Below are 20,139 nucleotides of genomic sequence, written 5' to 3'. Positions count from 1 at the left end.
TATGCCTGGCATTTAGTGCTCAAATAGGTCCTGGGGTCCTGAGCAGCAACTGGAGGGGGGCATGGGGGAAGTCCCCAGGAGGCTTAGGGCAGGGGCTGAAATACTTGCAGTATTTCAACCATTGGTGCAGCTCTGTCAGTGCATACTAGCTGAATGTTAGTCCTGATTCTCCACGCTACCTGCCTTTGTCAGCTCCAACTCCTGGCGACCTTATGAGAGAGTGATGCCCACCATACCCTGTCCTCAACAGCTCTGTTCGGCTCCTGTAGACTCAGGCATGGCTTCTTTTATGGAGTCAATCCATCTCATATTTGGTCTTCCTCTTTTCCTGCTGCCTTCTATTTTCCCCAGCATTGTTGTCATTTCCAAAGAACGCTTCCTTCTCATGATGTGCCTGAAGTAGAATGCTTCAGTTTTGTCGTTTTTGCATGCTTAATAAAAACATGGTTGGTTAGTTTGTTTAGTTCATATTAAGTTAGTTCTTACTATAGAATCTTTCCCCTAGCCCCAAAACTCCAGGTGTGTATGGCTTCAGAGTTGCCATGTGTTACCACCACGCAGTCCCACCTCAGATGTTTATAACCCTGTCACAAATGTGCTGTTGGGGTACATAAGCCTTGTGTCTTACATTGGTTTAGGGAAACCAGGATCACCTTGGGCTCATTAGGGTGGTGTTCAGGTATGTTGACCTTGTGTTTCCTGTGCTACCTAATTCCAGTTTCATATCAGTAACTTATAAACGATGTGACCTTGAGCAAACTACTCAACCCCTCTGTGTCTCAATTTTTCTACCTGTGAAATGGAGATAATAATAGCACTTACTTTACAGAGTTATTGCAAAGATTAAATGTCTAATATAATGAGCCTGGCACATAGCATGTGCTCTAGAAAGTGTCAGTGCAGTGGTGGTAATTATCACCACCACCAAGGGCTTTATAGCCTGGGTTGCCTTCAAAGCAGTGTTTGTGGGGTGGTGATGTCCTAGGGGAGGATACATGTTTCTTTAGAAGATCATTAGCAAAAGCACAATAACATTTCTCACTCACTGGGATGCTATAATTTAAAAACAGAGAAAATGACAGGTGTTGGTGAGGATGTGGAGAAAATGCAACCCTCATATACTGCTGGTGGGAACTTAAAATGGTGCAGCTGCTGGAGAAAACAGCCTGACACTTCCTCAAAAATTTGAACATAGTTACCATATCACCCAGCAATTCTGTTCCTAGGTATATACCCAAGAGGCTTGAAAAAGTAAGTCCACACAAAATTGTGTGCTTGAATGTCCGTTGCATTATTTGGGGTAGCCAAACAGTGAAAAGAACCCAAATGTTTATCAACTGATGAATGGATAAACAAAATGTGCTATATCCACACAACGGACAATTAGCCATAAAAACGAATGAAATACTGATACATGCTACTACATGGGTGAACTTGAAACATTATGCTAAGTGAAAGAAGCCAGATACAAAAGGCCACATATTTGTGGTTCCATTTCTGAGAAATATCCAGAATAGGAAAATCCACAGGGACAGAAAACAGGTGAGTGGTAGCCAGGGGCTAGGGGAAGAGGAGAAGAATTGGGGCTGACTACTGATGGGTACATGTTTTATTTTTGGGGCGAGGAAATGTTATGGAATTAGAGAGTGATGATTGTTGCACAACAGTGAATAACTAAAAACCACTGAAATTGTACACTTTGAATTGGTGAATTTTATGTTATGTGAATTATAAGTCAATTTTTTAAAATGCAGTGGGGAAAAAGTAAGATTGTTAGCGAAACAGTTCCTGTTTGTGGTGGAGAGCTCTTGCTCTGAGCATTTAGTAAACAACCTCAAATGGGGGTGATTCTGCATGGCCCTGCCCTCTGAAGAACCTTGGTTTGCAGGCTTCCCATCAACAGAAGGGGTTCTGGGAAACCGCAGCCAGCTACCTACCAAAGAAAATGGACACCCGAAGTAAGTTTGATGTATTGTGTCATCAAAAGGCAGGCAGACTTTTGAGATGAGCCTAAGCTAATGGCTTAAAAGGGTGTTTAAAAGGGAAAGCTGTGCCTGACTGGTCTGACCTGCCCAGTCAGCAGAGATGGCGCATTAAGAGTGAGCAGTATTTAAAGCTGGCATCAGGGCACACGTTTGCCCCGTCTTACAGGGTTTAGTTCATGCTCAGTTCTCCCATGGAATTGATTAAGGTAGGGAGGTTTTTCCCCCCCCTTCCTGGCTCCTCTGGTGTGCCCCCTTTATGTCATAAGGCAAGAAGTTCTCTGGGAATTATAATAACACCCAAAATTTACACTCTTATTTAAGCAAATTAAGGCCTTTGGGGATGGCCATGTGGCCTCTCAAGGGTTGCCAGGGCCTGTGAGCCCTATTACCAGCCAAGGTGTTGAGCCAACTATATTTACATCTCTTAGAGCCAGTTCCTGTGCTGTTGAAATTCCCCAAGGACCTGTCTACACGGGCCTTGTCACATGTTAACACACTGCCTGCCCCATCAGCACTTTAGCCTTCCACCTGCCGTGTGGGCTTTAATGAGATGTCCCAGAGGCATCTCACCTGGAACCCGACACTCCCATGTGGTGACATTAGGCAGGGAGTAAAAAGGCAGAGAGAAACGGGGAGAGGAGACACCCTGACAGATCAGAGTGGGCAGGGCAAAGTGGAGGTTAAGGCTTTGGGGTCAGGCGGGCTTGAGTTCAGTTCCAAGCTCTGTTTGCTAGGTATGTGACCTTGGGCAAGTCACTTCACCTCTGTGAGTCTGGGTGTATTCACCTGTGAAATGGGGCTGCAGTTCCGTACCTCCCAGGGTTGTTGTAGGGATTAACCGAGGTTCTGCATGGTGCTTCTCATAGGGTTAATGCTTGATCACTTACTGGTAACTGATAGGTGTGAAATTATTAGGGTGATTAGCAGTCCTAGCTGGTTTACAGGCTCATGAAGTTAGGGTGGGTCCTCCTGGCTCATGAGCATCGTTGGAGGGTTTCAACTGGGGTCCAGAGCTGAATTCCTGGCCATCCTCAGGCCCCACCATGGCCTCTGGAAATTATGCTCGCCTCTGCGCCCTTGTCTTCAGGGTTCTGCGATTGGTGTTGGGGCCATCTGGGGCCTCCTAGGGATCTGGCCAGATGTTTGGGGCAGATAAAGACACCATATATTCATTCAGCAAATATTTATTGAGGACCTTTTAAGTGCTCAGCACTGGTGTAGGTGCTGTAGATACAATAATGAACACAAAGTTAGGCAAAACCCCTGCCCTCATGGCACTTATGTTCTGCTGGAAGGATAATAGGTAATAAATAAGTAAATAGGCATAGTAAATATATAATGTGGTAAGTCCTGTAGAGAAAATATAAAGCAGGGAAGAAGGATAAGGTAAGAGCGCTAGAGGCCGGGGGAAGGGAAGGGACATCTGGGGAAGTCAGGGGTTATCGGGAAGAGCGGGGTCACCCAGGCAGAGAGAACAGCAAATACAGATGGCTTGGGCAGGAGCGTACCCAGCGTGTTGGCTAGAGCAGGGTGACTGAGGTGAGGGTAGTCTCTGATGAGTCAGAGAAGCAGCTGGGGCCTGATCACAGCGATCAGGCTTTTACTCTGAGAGAAATGGGGATCTCTGGAGGGCTATGAGGAGAGCAGAGGTACATCAGAATCTGACTGCGGTCGAAACAGGCTCACCAGGTCTGCTGCGTAGAGAAGAGGCTATGGGGACCTGGGCCAGAACTGGGAAGACAGGCGACTGCAATGGTCCAGGCATCAAGAGATGAATTGGGTCTATGGAGGAAAAAGTGTCAGATGTTTGGCTGTCTCCATGTTCTCCTCCCACCCCCCATTTTGACCCCCTTCACATTTTGAACCCCCAGTCCTCACCCCTCATCTGTGCCTTGTTTTTATTCACAGCACTTAAAAACATGCCTTCAGGAGGTTGGGAGTTATTTTGCTGCTGGTGCTCAGGGGTTGGGGCTGGGGAGGCATCAGAAATAACCAGTGATTGCGGCCTCAGTTGAGCCCCTTCATTTTCTCATCCTCCTCCCAAAACCCATAACGCCAGTTTAAGCCCTAAGTGTGTCTGTAGTCCTGAGCCCCTCTTTTGGGATCTCAGACCCCTTTGAGAAACTATCAGAGGCTATGGAGCCTCCCACAGGTGTCCACATCTTTCCTCATAATTCCAGAGGGTTCACACCTCCTTCCCATTCACAGACCCAGAACCTTGGCTCAATTCAGAGGTGCCACTGCCAAGTCCTGGGGGAGGGGGTTGGACAAAGCAGATCATTAATGTGGGAAACTTGCTTTCATGGCCATAGAGAGGTTTCCAGGTGGCCTGAGAATGTACCAAAACTATGATCAGGAGAGATGGGGGAGAATCAACTTCTCTAAGTTAAGAGCTTGCCCACAGGCAAGGGCACCACACCCAAACGCAGGAGTGGCAGATCCCAGGGGTGGGGGTGTGTGTGTGGGGGTAGAGGGGGGTGGATGCGGCCAGAAGGAGGCACTAATAGGATTTTAATTTACAGAGGGGGCCCTGAGGTTGCTGCCCTTCCCCAGAGCCAGCCCCTGAGGCTTTTGTCTCCTTGCTGGGTGGCCTCAGAGCAGCTGCGGAAGTTTTCAGTTCTATAAATCTATAATATGATAGTAACAGCAGCAAAGCGGGTTAACTACATATCAAGTCTGTGCACTTGATGAGAATTCTTTTCTTCCCCTATTGTAGAAAGAGGAAAGAGAACTAGGGTTAATTTTCCTGAAGTCACACAGCTAGTTAGAGCCACCACTGAGATGAAAATCCGGATCTATCTGGACCCCGAGCTCATACACTGAACCCCAGTGCGGTGTGAAAGTAGCGCCTGATGGAGCCACCTGAGCTTGAGTGAGGGGCACCCGGGAGGCTGGCTGCCCAATTCTGTTCGGGGTGAGCTCTGAGCAAAAGATACTTCCTTCTTTTCCTGGGTGGTCTTGCTGTTTCTGCCCTTCCCTGGCCCTTATCTTGCCCTCTTGTGTCATTGGCACTGACCCTTCTAGAAGGAGTCAGCCCTGTACTACTTACTAGTATGTCTACTAGCCTGTCTCTTTTCCCAGTCTGTCCCTCACTCTGCAGAGGGTGACTTTATCATCCTTGCCCCGTTGCCTCTGGACCAGTTCCATGGGTCAATGTCCCTCTTCCCAGTGACCCTTGGAAAGAAAAGCAGCATTCATCATTTAGATCATTAGATTGTAACTCTGAGAACAAACGTACTTATCAAACCACAAATAGAACCAGACAGAACAAGACCATGTGGCCTCCCATATCTGAGTGTCTTATTTCTGATAATGCAACTGAAGTTTGCATTAGGGGTTGTGGAAGACCAAGCACAGGGCTCGCCCATTGAAGTTAGTCAACTAAACACTAGCCCTCCTTCAATTCACCCCTCTTATTAAAGAAAACTGTCTGTTTATGTGAAGATAAGAAAGCAAATATGAACCAAAAGAATACAGAAACAGGGAGCTCCCTCCGTTTACTCCTTCCATCAGCAGCTCACCTCCCAAGACAACCAGTGTTAACAGTTTCTTGTATCCTTCTGAAGATATTCTAAGAATATTCTCTATCCCACTTTGCTTTTTGCTTTCTTTAAAGACAAGTTCCTCCCATACGATTACATATAGATTTATCTGATTCTTTTTAACAGCTGCCTCCTTTTTAATTTCTGCACTATTTTCTATTGAGTGAGTGCCCATTGTGTATTTAACCTGTCTTCTGTTGGTGCCATTTATATCTTTTGCCACTAAAAACTAGCCTGCAAGGACTGTATGTCTGTCCCTGTGCACATGTGTGAGTCCGTCTGTGGGATGAGGCCCTAGACGTGAGCTTTGCCAGATGAGAGGATGGAAGCATGTAAAAATCTACAAACATCGTCAGGATGCTCTCCAAAGAAAAGTCATCCTGGTTCTACGTGCCACGGTGTCCAAGAAGGCCTTTGAGCCCCACATCTTTGCTCATAGCTCACCCTACATGTTACAGTTGAGAAAACTAACCCAGAATGAATGAAAGAACTTGCCTGAGTGCTCGTCTTCTTGACAAACCCCAGAGAGAATCTGGTCACCTGATTTGGCATCTAGCATTCTAGACCAGCTGATAGGAGTCCCCCTTCCTTCTTCAGTCATGTGTGGGTCATACCCCTTCTTTCCCACCACCCACGTGGGCCCCTCCTATGGTCTTCTGCATCCTGGGTTGCTAAGATTTTCAGAGGGGTTGTGGTGACCTGGGGATAAATCCTGAAAGCATTTGCAAAAAGACAATTTTTTCTCCTATAAAGTAAATAGTAAGCAATTTAGGTATGGTCCCCTACAATTTTTTAAACTTTATGAATAGAGAATACATTTACATGGCTGAAAAATTAAACCATATAAAAATATATACAATGAAAAGCTCTACTGTCCTCTTTGGGCCCAATAACAGCCCCTCTCTGATACCTATATTCTCAATTATTGGTTTATCCCAAAGTTTCTGGATGCAAATATACACAAATATGAACATACGTTTTTATCCCCCTGCATTGCTTTGCACCTTGCTTTTATCACCTCACACTATGTCTTCGAGTTCATTCCACAGCTGCACATAGAGCCTTCTCACATGGTTAGGAAATTCCATAACTTATTTCACTAATCCCCTATTGATGGATGTTTGGGCTGTCTCCCATGTTTGGCTACTGCAAACAATGCCTTTAGTGAATTATCTTGCACATACGTCATTTTGCCTGTGTGCAAGCTTCCAATTTTTGATCACATTGGAGAATGGGAAGAGGCCAGGTAAAGGGACTACAGAGTCTTGTTAAGAGCTGCAAGCAGGAAAATTAAGTTTTGGAACCGCTGCTGGGACAGGTCACAGGTCCCTGTGGTGGCAGCACCCACACCACAGCATCTTACAGGAGTTAGCCATGTGACCTGTGGCTGTTCCGCAGCATATGCCAAAGTCTGCATCTGGAACTGTGGGTCGGTCTTTATGCCATTTCCTTATTTTCGTTTTTTTTAGCCTACTTGGAATTCTTGGCGTGAGTGGGTTGTGGGATTGGCTGTGGGGGTTTCTCAAGCCTGAGCAAAGGCGCACGTGGGGGCTGAGCAATTGATTACCTTTAAAACCAGCCGAGTAGATTTAGCAAACACTCTTAGAAGCAACTGCCTTTCGCATCAATGCTTATTTGTTCTTGATAATGAAAAATGATGCCAGCATCCATTAAAAAAGAGAAAGCCGCCTCTTGTAAGCTTTGTTAGACAAGTGAGCACTTGTTTTGGAGTCATCTGCAAATGCATGTGACCTGCAGACTCTGTGGGAAATGCCTGACTTCTGCAGTTTTGGCTTCCAGCTGTTCTGGGAGTTTAGGAGTTTGGGATCTTTTAGGAATTCTTTTGGTTGTTTTAAGAGTTTTGTTCCAAATGCCAGAGGCAGAGCGCCCAGCACGACCCGCATTTGGAAAAGGTGCAAGCCTCACATTTGTTCCTTGTGTTGTGGGACACCAGCCTTGTGAATGATGCAAAATTCCGGTCTCCACGATAGCTTTCCGTGTTTCCATAGCTGGTGTCAGCACATTTCTGTGTCAGCGAGCTCTTAGGAAATGCTGCCCCCAGACTGGTGCCTACTACTATCTGGGTTGTGTTCTTTACAGAGAATTAAGTCTGTGGTTTTAGCAAACTACCTTTGTGCCCAGCATGTATTTCCCTCCCTCTCATGTTGTTCTTAACCCGTGGAGCTTCTCTCCCTCCTCCAGGCAGAGCAGTTTTAGCCGCTGGCTCAGCCAGCCTTCGCTGGCTCTGAGTGTGAATCCTATTTCACAGACCGACTGGCTCTGTGACCTTGAGCAAATTAAGACTTTCTGAGCCTCAGGCTCATCAACATCAAGGAGATGAAAGAACCCCACCTCCTTCATTGCAGTTTAGGAGTCTGTGTTTGTGAAGAGCTCAGCACAATGCCTGCTCATAATGACTATCATTACATTGACTATTTACTCTTCTAATTGTTGTTAATTAAGAATTATTTATGGCTTCTCTTTTCCTTCCCCACTTTTTTATAACTCTGACCTTGCATCATTGGGTGCATGGATCGTGTCTTTTCTGAACCTTGGGACTTTGAGGATGGGGTCCTCCTCAAAGGAGACCCTAGTAACTATTTCTGTTACAGGTTCATTGAACTGTAACTTACACACCACACAACTTACCCACTGTAAGTGTACAGTGAGATAATCTTTATAAATGTACACAGCTGTGCGTCTATCACCACGATCAGTTTTAGAATACTTTCATCACCCCACAGGTTCCCTTGCACTTCTTGGTAACCAAGCCCGACACCCACCCCCAGCTCCAGGCAACCACTGATCTGCTTTCTGTCTCTGGTGTTTGAGAATTTTCATATAAATGGAATATGTACTCTTTTGCGCACTGTTAAAAAATACCTGGGCCTGCCCTGCCTCAGACTAACTGAACCCGATCTCCTGGGCTGGTAATCTTTTTCTTTTGCTTAGCATAATGCTTTTAAAGTTCATCTATACTATTGCATTTCTTGTTTTGTTTCCGAGTAGCTATACCATGTTTTATCCATACTAATAATTATATAGTTTGATTTTCCTTCCTCCCTCCCTCCCTCCCTTTGTTTCCAATGAGCAAGTGGGGAGAAAGAAGAAAGCTGGGGAAGAAAGTTTTAAAGAATATAATAATGTCCATAACCTAATTTTAGAAAAACAGAGAATATCAAGGGATGCAGGGCAGGGGAAGTGCGTGAATCAGGAGAGGGGTGTAGACCAGGATCTGAATAACAAGCATAAACAGCGGCTTCTCTGCTTGGATGGGGCCATGAGAGCTTTGTGCTTTTGGTTTTCCTTTTTCTTTTTGTTTGGTAACAGCTTTACTGAGATATAATTTACACATCATAGTGGTTTACACAGTGGCTATTCAGTATATCCATAGAGTTGTGCAACCACAAACAATTTTAGAACATTTTCATCATCTCCAATAGAAATCCCACACCCTTATGCTGCCACCCCCTGGCTCCCCTCTTTCCTACCCCTCCACCCTGGGCAATCACTAAGTTATTTTTGGTCTATAGATTTGCCTATTCTGGGCTTTTCATATAAATGAACCATAGAATAACTAACTACATGGCCTTTCGTGACTGGCTTCTATGGTCATTGTGACTAGCATAATGTTTTCAAGGTTTATCCATGTTGTAGCATGGATCAGTAATTCATTTCTGTTGATTGATGAATACGCAGTATTCTACTGTATGAACATACCACATTTTATCCATTCATCAGTTGATGGACACTTGGGCTCTTTTCACTTTTTGGCTATTATTAATAATGTTGCTATGTCATCTACATTTTGTCACTTTTTCCCTCTAACACAAGGAACTGCTGTAGAAATTAAAAACAAAATCAAGATTTGGGGAGAAAAAAATAGACATGGGTAACAAAGCACTGTGCTAAAATGTGACCTAGGAAAGTCAACATAACATCTCTGAGCCTTGATGATGAACTGGGAGAGTGATGCTCACTGGTTGTTGTGATAATGTAGTGTTTGTTATACCTCTTGCCTCTCCTAAGGACAGCCTTCATAGAGCCATCCTCCACTCCCATTGGGTGCTCCAAATACCCTTAACTGCCCTAAAGATCGGATTCAGTTAGTCTGGGGCAGGGCCCACGCCTGGGTGTTCTTATTTATTTATTTATTTATTTTATTATTACTTTAAAAAATTTTTCTTTATTGGGGAACAGTGTGTTTTTGCAGGACCCATCAGCTCCACGTCAAGTATTTGTTTCAATCTAGTTGTGGAGGGTGTGGTGATCGAACCAGTAACCTTGGTGTTATGAGCACTGCGCTCTTAACCAACTGAGCTAACTGGCTGCCCCAGGCCTGGGTGTTTTTAAAAGGCATCCCCAGAGAGTCTGTGTGCAGGGCACATTAGACCCTGGATTGGAAATGTTATTACAGGTATATTTGTCAAGGTGCTGTATTTCACAAGTGGGCAGCTAAGATGTGGGGAATCCTCCCATTAGGGCCTAGGCTCCGGTCCCCTAACCCAGGCCCATCAGCTGCCCCTTCCTGAGAGGGATCAGCACGAGTTGAAAGGAGGAGGGGTTCAGTTTCTTTGGAACCTGGAACATGGGGCCCTCCCTGGCCTCGGGGAAACCCAACAGTAAGGAAAAGTGGGCAGGTGTTGTGGTGTGAGAAGGGGGCCTTTTTTCTCTAATCGATAAGCAAACAGTTCCTGGAGTTGCCCAATCTGGCCGCAGGAACGTTTCCTGGGTTGCCGGCCATGGGAACTATCAATTGTCATGTCTATAGTTAGGCAGATGGGTTAGGTGTTTGCCTGTTTAACATGCATCCGGAAGCTTGGACAATAAAACTCCCCCAATATTCCTGTGGAAGCCAAAGGGCTTCTCCATTCTCCTGGTTCTTTTTGACAAAGCCAAACAGGTTTCCTCGCTATGACAGAGGTTCCCTTCTACCTCTGGAGCAGGCCAGATGCCAAAGCCCCGTTAGAGTGGAGTTCCACGGCTTCCTCCTCACTTTTTATAACTAATTAAGATGAGATTCCTTGGCAGTTAGTGTCCTCCTCGGAGAACTGAAGCCAAGCCCTTGGGTCTCAGACTTGAGCCAAGAAGCAGCTTTTTTCTCTAGCGGAGCCATCAGAGTCCCATCCAGGCAGGAATATGGGGATCAAGCCGGCCGAGGTTGTATCAGTGGGTGCAAGCACATTTCTGAACTGCCCAGGAGAGACCTGGAATGGAAAACGACTTAAAACAGTTCTTTTCTGGCCTTGTTCTCAGGAAGGGGAATGAGGAGGCCAGGCCCTTCTAGACTGAGGGAGCAGGAGCCTTCACCACTCATAGGCCTGTGTGGGGCCCACGTGCTAACATTACTTTCACTCCACTAGAATGTCAGCCCTGGGAGGTCAGTGATCAGTACCTGTTGTGTTCACACCTGAGGCTTCAGTGCTATTGGGTCGTCGGAAAAGTCATTTTTGCAAAGAAAAACAGAGAAATACGTCATGACTTTTCCGACAACCCAATAGAATAGTGCCCAGCCCACAGTAGGTAAGCAGCAGGTGAGCAGTGTTTGAGTAGGCTCTTGACACCTCCTCACCCAGCCCTGTCTCTGCCACATGGTTCACTCCCTCATTCAGCATGCAGCCGGAAGCTGGGACCATCTCTTCAAATGCCCCTTCCTGAAGCTTTCCCTAAGTGTCCCCTCCACTCCAGCTGCTGCATAAGCTTTGGAACCCCCTTACCTGCTTATTTTTCTCTATTTTAACACTTTTCAGTCCTGACACTAATTTATTTGGTAATGATCTCTTCCCCTCTGGAATGTTGTTGTAAGCCCCGTGAGGGCAGACACCTTGCTTTGTTCACGGCTGTATTTCCCAGGTCTTAGAATGATGCCTGGCAGAGAGAAAGGGCTCAGTCAATATTTGTTGAAGAAAGAATTCTTGAAGCAATCCCTCGAAGGAGATGAGGATGTCTCCGTTTACAGAATGGGGAAACTGACACTGAAGGGAGGTCAAAATAACTTGCCTACGGTGACACATGAAAAGCACAGCTGGGATTTGAACCCAACTTGGTTTGACCCCATTCACACACATGTAAAATTATAAAACTGTTTGTACTGGCTTTTTAACTACACAAGTGCCTTTTATGACATTTTTTTACCAGGCTGATTCTGATCAACATCCATGGTGTTCGCTGTCCAAGAACGAAAATAGCATTAGTTCAAGTAGAAACATGATTGGGAAGCAAAAATACACTGCCAGAGTGACCCAGACTTAAAACAAAGGGGGAAAAGTCAAGGGTGATGGAGCGCCCCTTTATCCTGCGGGCACCCCTTCGCAGGGGTCTGGGGCTAATTTTTCCTTTATCTGTAACCTCGCCATTTTCTCTCTGCACTGACACCCTGCCCTTTTCTCCACCTCAGTCTGTTTTGATGGAAACAAGTGCAGGGGACTTTGCTCTGTGCTTCCTACCCAGGCAGCGCTCATTGTTGACATTTGTTTTTCGGGTGCAAGTGAAGAGAGAGACCGCTTGTCATTCGTTCTGGGAGGCTGGGAGAAAGAGCTCCATAAGCTTCATGAGAGTCAACTTCCCATCCCTGGGATCCCATGGGAGCTGCCTGTCAACAAGGGAGATTTGACCCGAGTGCTGGCACCTCAGGCAGCGACAGCCTGGGATGGAAGCACATCACTAGGGCCCTGTGGACACACGCCTCGAGTTGTGCTTGTGCAATACGATATTCCCCGTTGCTTATCTTTCCAAGAAAAATGTGTGGCGTTTAAGCCGGCTGATTAGAGGAACTCTGACTTATTTTAGCTCATGTAACGTGGTGACTTAATGCAGAACATTCTAGAATCTGAAGTTTAAAACTTCCTCCTTCCCTTGGCTTCTGACTGTCCTGATGTTTTCGGAGGCTCTGGAACTGGATTTCCCAGGCACAGCAGAGGTCATTTAAGGAGAGAGGAGGAGTGAGTGTGTGTAAGGAAAAGATGGAGATGGGAAACTTTGCTATTATAATATTATTCTAGCTACTCTCCACTTGCTCTGTTCTTTTGTGTAAACTAACTTCCAGGGTTCCATTCAAGTAGGAGCTCATCTTGGAAAATGGCTTAACAATACTCAGAGGCTGCCTGGTGGCTAAGTCCTGATAGTGGCATCAGGCCACCGGCTCTGCCGCTTCTTAGCTGTGTGGCCTGGGCAGGTCTCTTCAGTGAGACTTCTGAGCCTCAGTTTCCTCATTTCTAAGTTAGGGCTAAGTTCCTTCTTTCTGCCCAGGGCCGCTGTGTCTAGTAAGGCTGTTAGGGTGTGTTGTTGTTCATAGTTCTCAGCAGCAAATGGACACGTACAATTAGAGACTTAACAGGGCAAAGAAAAAAGAGCCTCCCTCGTGCAGTTTGAATCTCCTGAACATCCCCCGAGTGTGGACAAACTGGAGGTGTGATCGTCCTTTTTCCCTCCCATTTTTTTAAACATAAAATTATATCCTCTGCTGAGCATGGGTGTTCAATAAACCTATAATGTTCAATAATTTCATGGGCACCCATCAAAGGAAGACGTCCCAGAGTCACCCAGTGCCATCAAAGAAAATGGAACCTAGAAAGAACTTTTATAGGTGGTGGTAGCAGTGGAGGATTACAGCTTTGGTTGGAGTTAGAGACACCGTTCTTAGTCAGAAGGAACTCTTGCCTTGCTAAGTGATACATGTCTGTCTTTCCAGGATTCCCTTTGTCCATCAAGTTAAACTTCTTGTCTTTTATCTTCATTATTTAAGCCCTTGGTTTAAGGGTACACAATGGCAGTGTGACCCCCCCAGGAGCCTAAGAAGGCTCTCTGATCTCGTCCTCGAGGTGTGACTTTCTCTTCCTGAGGCAGAACACTCAAGTTCAAATGGTCCTTGAAGTAAAGCTATGTTCTTTGGTGTTAGCTGTGGGAAATGCGTTCTGATGAGAAGGAAACAATCCATAATGCATGCCTTTGTATGTGGTGTGGGGAAGACACTGCTTTCAAGTAGTCGCTTCTAAGAGACTGGGGTTATCCCACTAGTTACCAAATCTCAACTGTAGTTAGCTGGGTTTGAGAGCAGCCCCTCCCCCCCCTTAAATCTCAACATCTCCCAGAAATATATAGAGGCTTTTGAGATTGTCTTGATACTACCCACTCACATACCAGTTCTGGGGCTGGGCGGGGGTGGGAGAAGAATCCTTTTTAAAACTGGACTGTTCCATGGCACGATGGCAATTCTAAGCAAAGAATGCTGCTGAGTGCTCCAAGCCTGCCCCAGGACCCAGAGCTTTTCATGAACTTGAGTTTAATTTGTATTTGAACTTCATTCATCTCTTCCTAGGGTCCTCTGATTAAAGCCAGTGCTTCTGCCAAGTAAGATAGAAAATGGGACGCTTGTAGGATGAATAACATGCAGTTTCACAATGTGTTGCTTTTAAAAAGTCATTCTGATTTTTGTTGTTTTAAAAAGGAATTCACTGTAATTGTAACATACAACATAATGTAAAGATATACAAGGAAAATATATTTAACAGAAACAAAACTGCTCCTACCCTTACTCCAGCTGCTCTTCTTTCTATCTTTTCCCTGCCTCCACCCAAATTGCTGTTAACCTGGTGTGTAGAATTCCATACTGTTCTGGAATGTCTTTTTCAGGTTGCTTTTCCTTTGAGTATTCCTTTCTATTATTGTTGGAAAGTGTATCCCCGTTTTGCATATGGGAACAATGATAAAGAGGGCTCACTTTGGGGCCAGTCGTCTCAGCCCCTCCTCTCACCAGCATGTAACTTAGGGCAAAGAAAATGGGGACCATGATGCCTACCCCAGAGAGTGGGGAGGTGGGGGGGGGAATTAAATCAGAAAACTGGATATAAGGAGCACAGTGCAAGGTTCTGGCTTGTCTCGGCTCTGCTCCTTACTAGCTGCCTCCATTTCCCCATCTGTAAAAAAGGGGACACTGATAGGACCAACCTCATAGAGTTCTGGGATTAAATGTTTGTCAAGTGCTTAGAATAGAGCCAGACACATAATGTTTTATACCTGTTTAAAATGTTATGAAATCGTCAATAAAAGGGAGTTGAAGCTGTTAGTTGAGGTTGTAGTTTTTGATGGTATTGATAATATTATTGTGGTGAAAAGATTTTCCCATTTAGACCACTGGTTCTTGGCTCTTGTCGTTGGGATTTGGTTTCTGGACCAAGGAACCAAATAACAGGTTTAGGGAAGGAGGAGGATGTGCTGACTTAAAGAATACTTAGTCCCTTGCTGACTTTATTTTTGTTTAACTTTTTATTGTGGAAATGTTCAGATATACCCAATCCTCATGTACCAATCAATCCCCTGGTTTCAACAGTTTGCCGTTCTTGTATAGTCTCCCACATGCTGGTGAGAGCATTCACTGTGGCCCCAAGACACTGGCCAGCCTTTGCCAGGGGTGAAGCAAGCTTCCCAGAACCTTCCTGGAGCTGGAGATCCCCCCAGCCTTTCCTGGTTTATCAGCCAGAGGATCGGGTTGCCTGGAAAGATAATGGTCCTTAATGAGCGCCTAGAAATTCAGGTGGGGGCTGTCTGTCTGTCACACTTCTTCTGTCACTTCTTAAGGTGGGGGGGGGGAACTTAGCCCCCATTAAGATGAAATGCCCTAAAGCAGGGTAAATACCTTGCATCAAGTATTTGCAAAACCATTTTCATATTTTCAGGCCGCCACCCTTGGCAAGTTCAATCATGCTTGTCATTGCCCAGGTTTGGGCCGGCTGGGGAAAGGAATTCAGTGTGACAAACGAGGGCAGCTATTGTTCCATGCTTATGTGACAAGTCCCCAGACAGTCCAGTTGCCCTATTACTTCTGCCGGGGTGAGCTGGAGAAGGGTTATTTATTTGAAAAACATCTTGTTTTGCTAGTTTAAAAAGAAATTCCCACTTTAGACTTAAAGGGCAGTATCTGCCCATCTTTTAAAGACGTTGCATTTCTTCTATTGTCATTTTGATAGTTCATCTGTTCATTTAGCCAATACTTGTCTTCTAGCTTGTTCTCCCAAATGCAGAAACATAACAATCTCCTTTGACATGTATTGTTCTTTGGCTTTCAAAATGTGATTCACATTCACTGTCATGGTTAATCGTCACAAAACCCTGAAGAGGTAGGTTTGATCAGTGGTGGCATCCTTCATGTTCAAGGACAGAAAACTGAGACCCATAGAGGTTAAGCATTTTGCTTAGGGCCACCCAGCAAGAACATGGCAGAATCGGGGTTTATAATCCAGTCACAGACTCAGACCAGCCTTTTCTTCTTGTCGCTCGCTGTCTTCCTATCATTTATTATAGCTTTCCATTGCTCACCCATCCCAACCTCCTCAAGTCTGGGAAATGAGTTGTAGAACCTGCCTGAAAGGTGAGGGTAGGGATGGGGGCATAGTTTTGATTGTTTTTTTATAAACTGAGAAGGAGAGTTGGTTGGGTGAGTGATTAGTCAAAGGACCCAGCTCCCTTCCTGTGAAATAACTCTTCTTGGTTTGGCTTCTCAGTTTATTTGCCAGGTAGCAGACACCCAGCTACTGAGTGAGGAGGTGGCCTCAGATTTCTACCATCCCTGATTCTAGCTGGGAGGTAAAGTTATCCCTTAAAAATAGCTAAGGCTGGGCCGGCCGAGTGGCGCGTTGGTTAAGAGCTGGCTTGGGACGCCAGAGGGCCCCGGTTCGGATCCCACATATGAGGGTGAGTGACACTGCCCTCTGCAGCTAAGAAGCTGAACAACAGCTCAACCTGAAGCTGGGCTGCTGTGAGTCGCCGGGGAGGGCGTAGGCTGCAGCCCCTGCTGCAGTGGGTTGCCATGGGCTACCGTGTGTAGCCAGCAGCCGCTGTGACTGGCCATCCACTGATCTGCCTCGCCTGGGAAGAGTGCAGCGATGGTGCCAACTTGGACCAGTGAAGCAACGTCCTCCACAACTAGACTGAAGAACAAAAGGACAGCAACTTGTCTGTTCCCCTTCCCCCTATTTCCCAGTGCTGTCCCCATCCCCCAATTCCCCAATTAAAAAAAGAAAAAAGCCAAGGCCCCAAGAAGTGCTCCCCAGAGGGAGTGCAAATCATGAGACTAAAATAACTCATGTTAAGAGTTAGTCCCAGCTCTTCTGTTCAGTAGTTATAGGAAATCAGGGAAATTTCTTAACCTCCCTGAGTCTCAGTTTCTTCATCTTCAGAATGGGGGTATTCCTGGTGCTTACCCTCCTACCCCCAAATACAACTTCATTTTCTCTGGCAAGGGTGGAGCTGTTGGCTTCAGAAACATTTGCAAGGGCGGCGCCTGGTGGAAGAAATGAAAACTGCAGCCCATGGATGGCTTGAGGGCTTTCTGGCAGAGACTTGATCCTCATGAATGGAGAGGTGTCTAGCTGTGTAAAATAGGCAAAAAAGCAGGGATTTTTATAAAAGATCACTTGGGAAAAATAGAAATTCCACTGGAGGAATGAAGGACAATTATTTGAAAGGGAGGAAAATAGGCTAACTTGAGAGTTTCCCAGAATGAACTCTTTTATTTACTGTTCCCTTTTGCCGGAAAGGCTCTTGAGCCAGGCTGACTCCTTCAGGCCTCAGCTCAGACGCCTCCACCTCAGAGAGGTCTGCCTCAGCAACCAATATAAGTTACACCTTCCCCAAACTCCCCTCACCCTTTCTTGAATTACCCTCTTTAATTTCTTTGTATCCACTTACGTTTATCAATCACTACCTGCGATTTTTGATTTTGGTATTTGTCCACCTCTTCCACAACAGTGTAAGCTCAGTGAGAGCAGGTGTCTTGTCTACCTTGTTCACAGTTTTGTCCTGAGAGCACAGTTCTGACATCTAGCTTGGTGAGAACCTTTGGGACTCTGATGTTTCATGTAGACACTTTTTATCACAGCTTCTCCAGCTTTGGGTATGAATACTTTTTTAACTTTTAATACTTTAGTAACTATAAAGTGTCTAAAAAATAGTTTTGTCTTTAAACCATTGCTTATAAGTTCCCCCACCCAAGTAGTTTTTCTCTGCCTTTTGCATTTATCTTGCGTCCCTGTGTGACCAGGTTAAAGACTTTCCTATGAAACCTTCATTATCTCCTCTGACAATGCTGTCTTTCCTCAGTGCTCATATGGGAAGCAGGTATTACCTCTCTATGTCTCAGATAATAAGCATATAATCACACTCAATAAATACCTGCAGTTGTGGAATACACATGGGGGGGGGCGAATAAATGATTAACCAAAGCTATGTTTCTTTACAACCCTTGTAGGTAGTTGCTATTGTTGCCTTCTTTCAATAGCTGGGTAGACTAAGAGATTAAATAACTTACCCAAGGTCACAGAGCTAATAAGCAGAGCTGGGACTTGAACCCAGGGAGCCTGGTCCAGAGTCCATACTTTTAACCATTATGTGATGCTGGCTCTCTCTTATTATCTGCCACTGTGCATTGAAAGGTAGCCTGTGCACAGTGTGACATTGTACCTTGGTCTCTAACTTTTGGACTCAGTAGGTATGCTGTCTCGGTTATTTTAGGGGTCCGTTTTCATATTGTCAAGCGTCATCTGAAAAGGAGAGGCCCCCTTTTTGTTGTTATTGAAAAGGAGAAGTTTCTAGACAGGTTACTGTTTTCATTTTACAGGGAGAGGGGAAAAAAATCATTGCATAATTAGCAGTCACCCTATAATTGTGAAAAACATAATGATAATATCGACCACTTTGATATCTTTGCTGTTCTGTCACCAGACTATGGTTTTGTTTTGCTTGTGCTTGTTTTGTGAGAGTCAGGCGTTTCGTGGGTGGACCCAGTTCGCTTTTTAGAGAAGGAATGCCCTTGTTTTTAATCTGCCCAATTTTCTAACCACTGTGATTTATGCCCTGCAGTGAGTTTTGAAGGATGCACCGGTCAACCAAGGACAATCTATATTTCTGACGACACCAGATTCAAAGTGGGCACCGATGGTGTGCTTACAGTCAAACGGCCTCTACAACTGCATAATTCAGAGATTAGGTTTCTTGTTCACGCCTGGGACTCCACCCGCAGGAAGCTGTCCACCCAAGTGACGCTGAAGGCAGCAGTGCCCAACCACCGGCATCGCCACCATCATCATAATGTATGTTGCAGTGTTTCTGGAAAGTTCACTAATATTTTAGTCTGTTCCTCCTCCAATTTTCTTTACTTGGCACCGTTCACATTTGGGGCTGGAGAATTTTTTTTGTTGTGGGGCCGTCCTGTGTACTGTATGATGTTCAGCAGCATTTCTGGTCTTAACCCACTAGATGCTAGTAGCACCCCCTTAATTGTGACAACCAAAAAGTGTCTCCAGACACTGCCAAATGTCTGCAGGATACCCTCAACTGGCAACTTTTGTCTAACTAAACTAATTCTTTTTTTTTTCTTTCTTACTTTTTTTTTTTTTTTAATTAGGGAACAATGTGTTTTTCCAGGACCCATCAGCTCCAAGTCAAGTAGTTGTTTCAATCTAGTTGTGGGGGGCGCAGCTCAGTGACCCATGTGGGAATAGAACCGGCAACTTTGGTGTTATGAGCCTTGCGCTCTAACCAACTGAGCTAACTGGCTGCCCCTAATGGAACTAATTCTTGCTGGGAACTTTTTTTGTTGGATGGAGAGGGAGTAGGTGGAATTATGGCAAGATATTACCTTTATTTCTGCAGGTGGTATAGACTAGTGGGTGAGGACACAGAATCTGTCTGGGCTTGAATCCCAGCCCTGCCATTTACTACCTGAGTAACCTTGGGGGAGTTATTTAATCTGTCTATGCTTGAATTTCCTTATCTGTAAAATGGAGATGATAATGACTGCATGAATTAATACATGTGAAACTATGCTAGGCCTATAATAAATACTGTTAACTGTTTTTATTCTCTTCCTAGAAGAAGAATGAACAAGAGGTCAATTATCTGATCATTTTGCTCTTTGTGTTTTTAGTGGAGAGGGTCTTGGCAAAGAAGGGGAGGAATTAGTGGGAAGCTTTTGCCCCATCAGACTGGAATCTTCACAAGATCCTTTCCCCTTATATTTGCTTGCCTGACCCTCGGTCTGGCACATACCAGGAGGCCAGTCAATATTCAGTGGACAAATGGATGGACTGGCCATGAATGGAAGGATATATATTTCCCCAGGTTCTTGGCAAGAATGTTTCTGGGAATTGTTGACCAAAGCCAAATGCCTTTGCCAGTTTCCAAACTGCTCCCATGGTGATTCCTTCCAAAACCTCTCTGGGGAGCCATTCTAGTTACATCCTATAGCTGCTTTGGAAGCGTGGGGTGGGTCCTAAGTGCCCAGGCCTTTCAGGCTGGTTCCTGCTTTCTTCCCCGAAGACTCCTGAGATTCCAGGAACTTAATACCTGATAGATTGAATTTTTCTCCCTGGTCTAATTGGACAGACCAGAAAAATGAGGGACTCAGTAGAACTATATTAACACAGCTCCCTGACTCAAGTCTCCAATTGATTCTGTCATTCCTGTGCGTTCAGCACGGTAACTTCTTGCTGGGCAGCTATGCATGGAAGCCTCTTAGGACCAAAGACATTTTTGAGCTTGCTTTTTTAACTTTTCCTCCCCACCTTTGCCTCTGCTTCCATGTCTGCTGAAGTGTGATTAGGTTCAAATACATATTA

The 20,139-nt window shown here is 45.3% G+C and overlaps 1 protein-coding gene across 1 annotated transcript in view; it reads left to right on the top strand.

The window, feature by feature from the left end:
* The window catches only part of CDH1 (cadherin 1), a 72,929-nt gene that overhangs the window by 27,368 nt on the left and 25,422 nt on the right, over positions 1-20,139 (top strand). The window contains exons 3-4 of the mRNA XM_019654760.1: positions 18,383-18,655; positions 18,972-18,979. Coding sequence (XP_019510305.1) covers positions 18,383-18,655; positions 18,972-18,979 — 281 coding nt within the window. The remainder of the gene's footprint in view (positions 1-18,382; positions 18,656-18,971; positions 18,980-20,139) is intronic.

This window comes from Hipposideros armiger, unplaced genomic scaffold (genome assembly GCF_001890085.2).
Source record: "Hipposideros armiger isolate ML-2016 unplaced genomic scaffold, ASM189008v1 scaffold_9, whole genome shotgun sequence".
Classification (NCBI taxonomy): domain Eukaryota; kingdom Metazoa; phylum Chordata; class Mammalia; order Chiroptera; family Hipposideridae; genus Hipposideros; species Hipposideros armiger.
The sequence above is the reverse complement of the archived record's forward strand: the minus strand, read 5'-3'. Positions and strand labels throughout refer to the sequence as shown.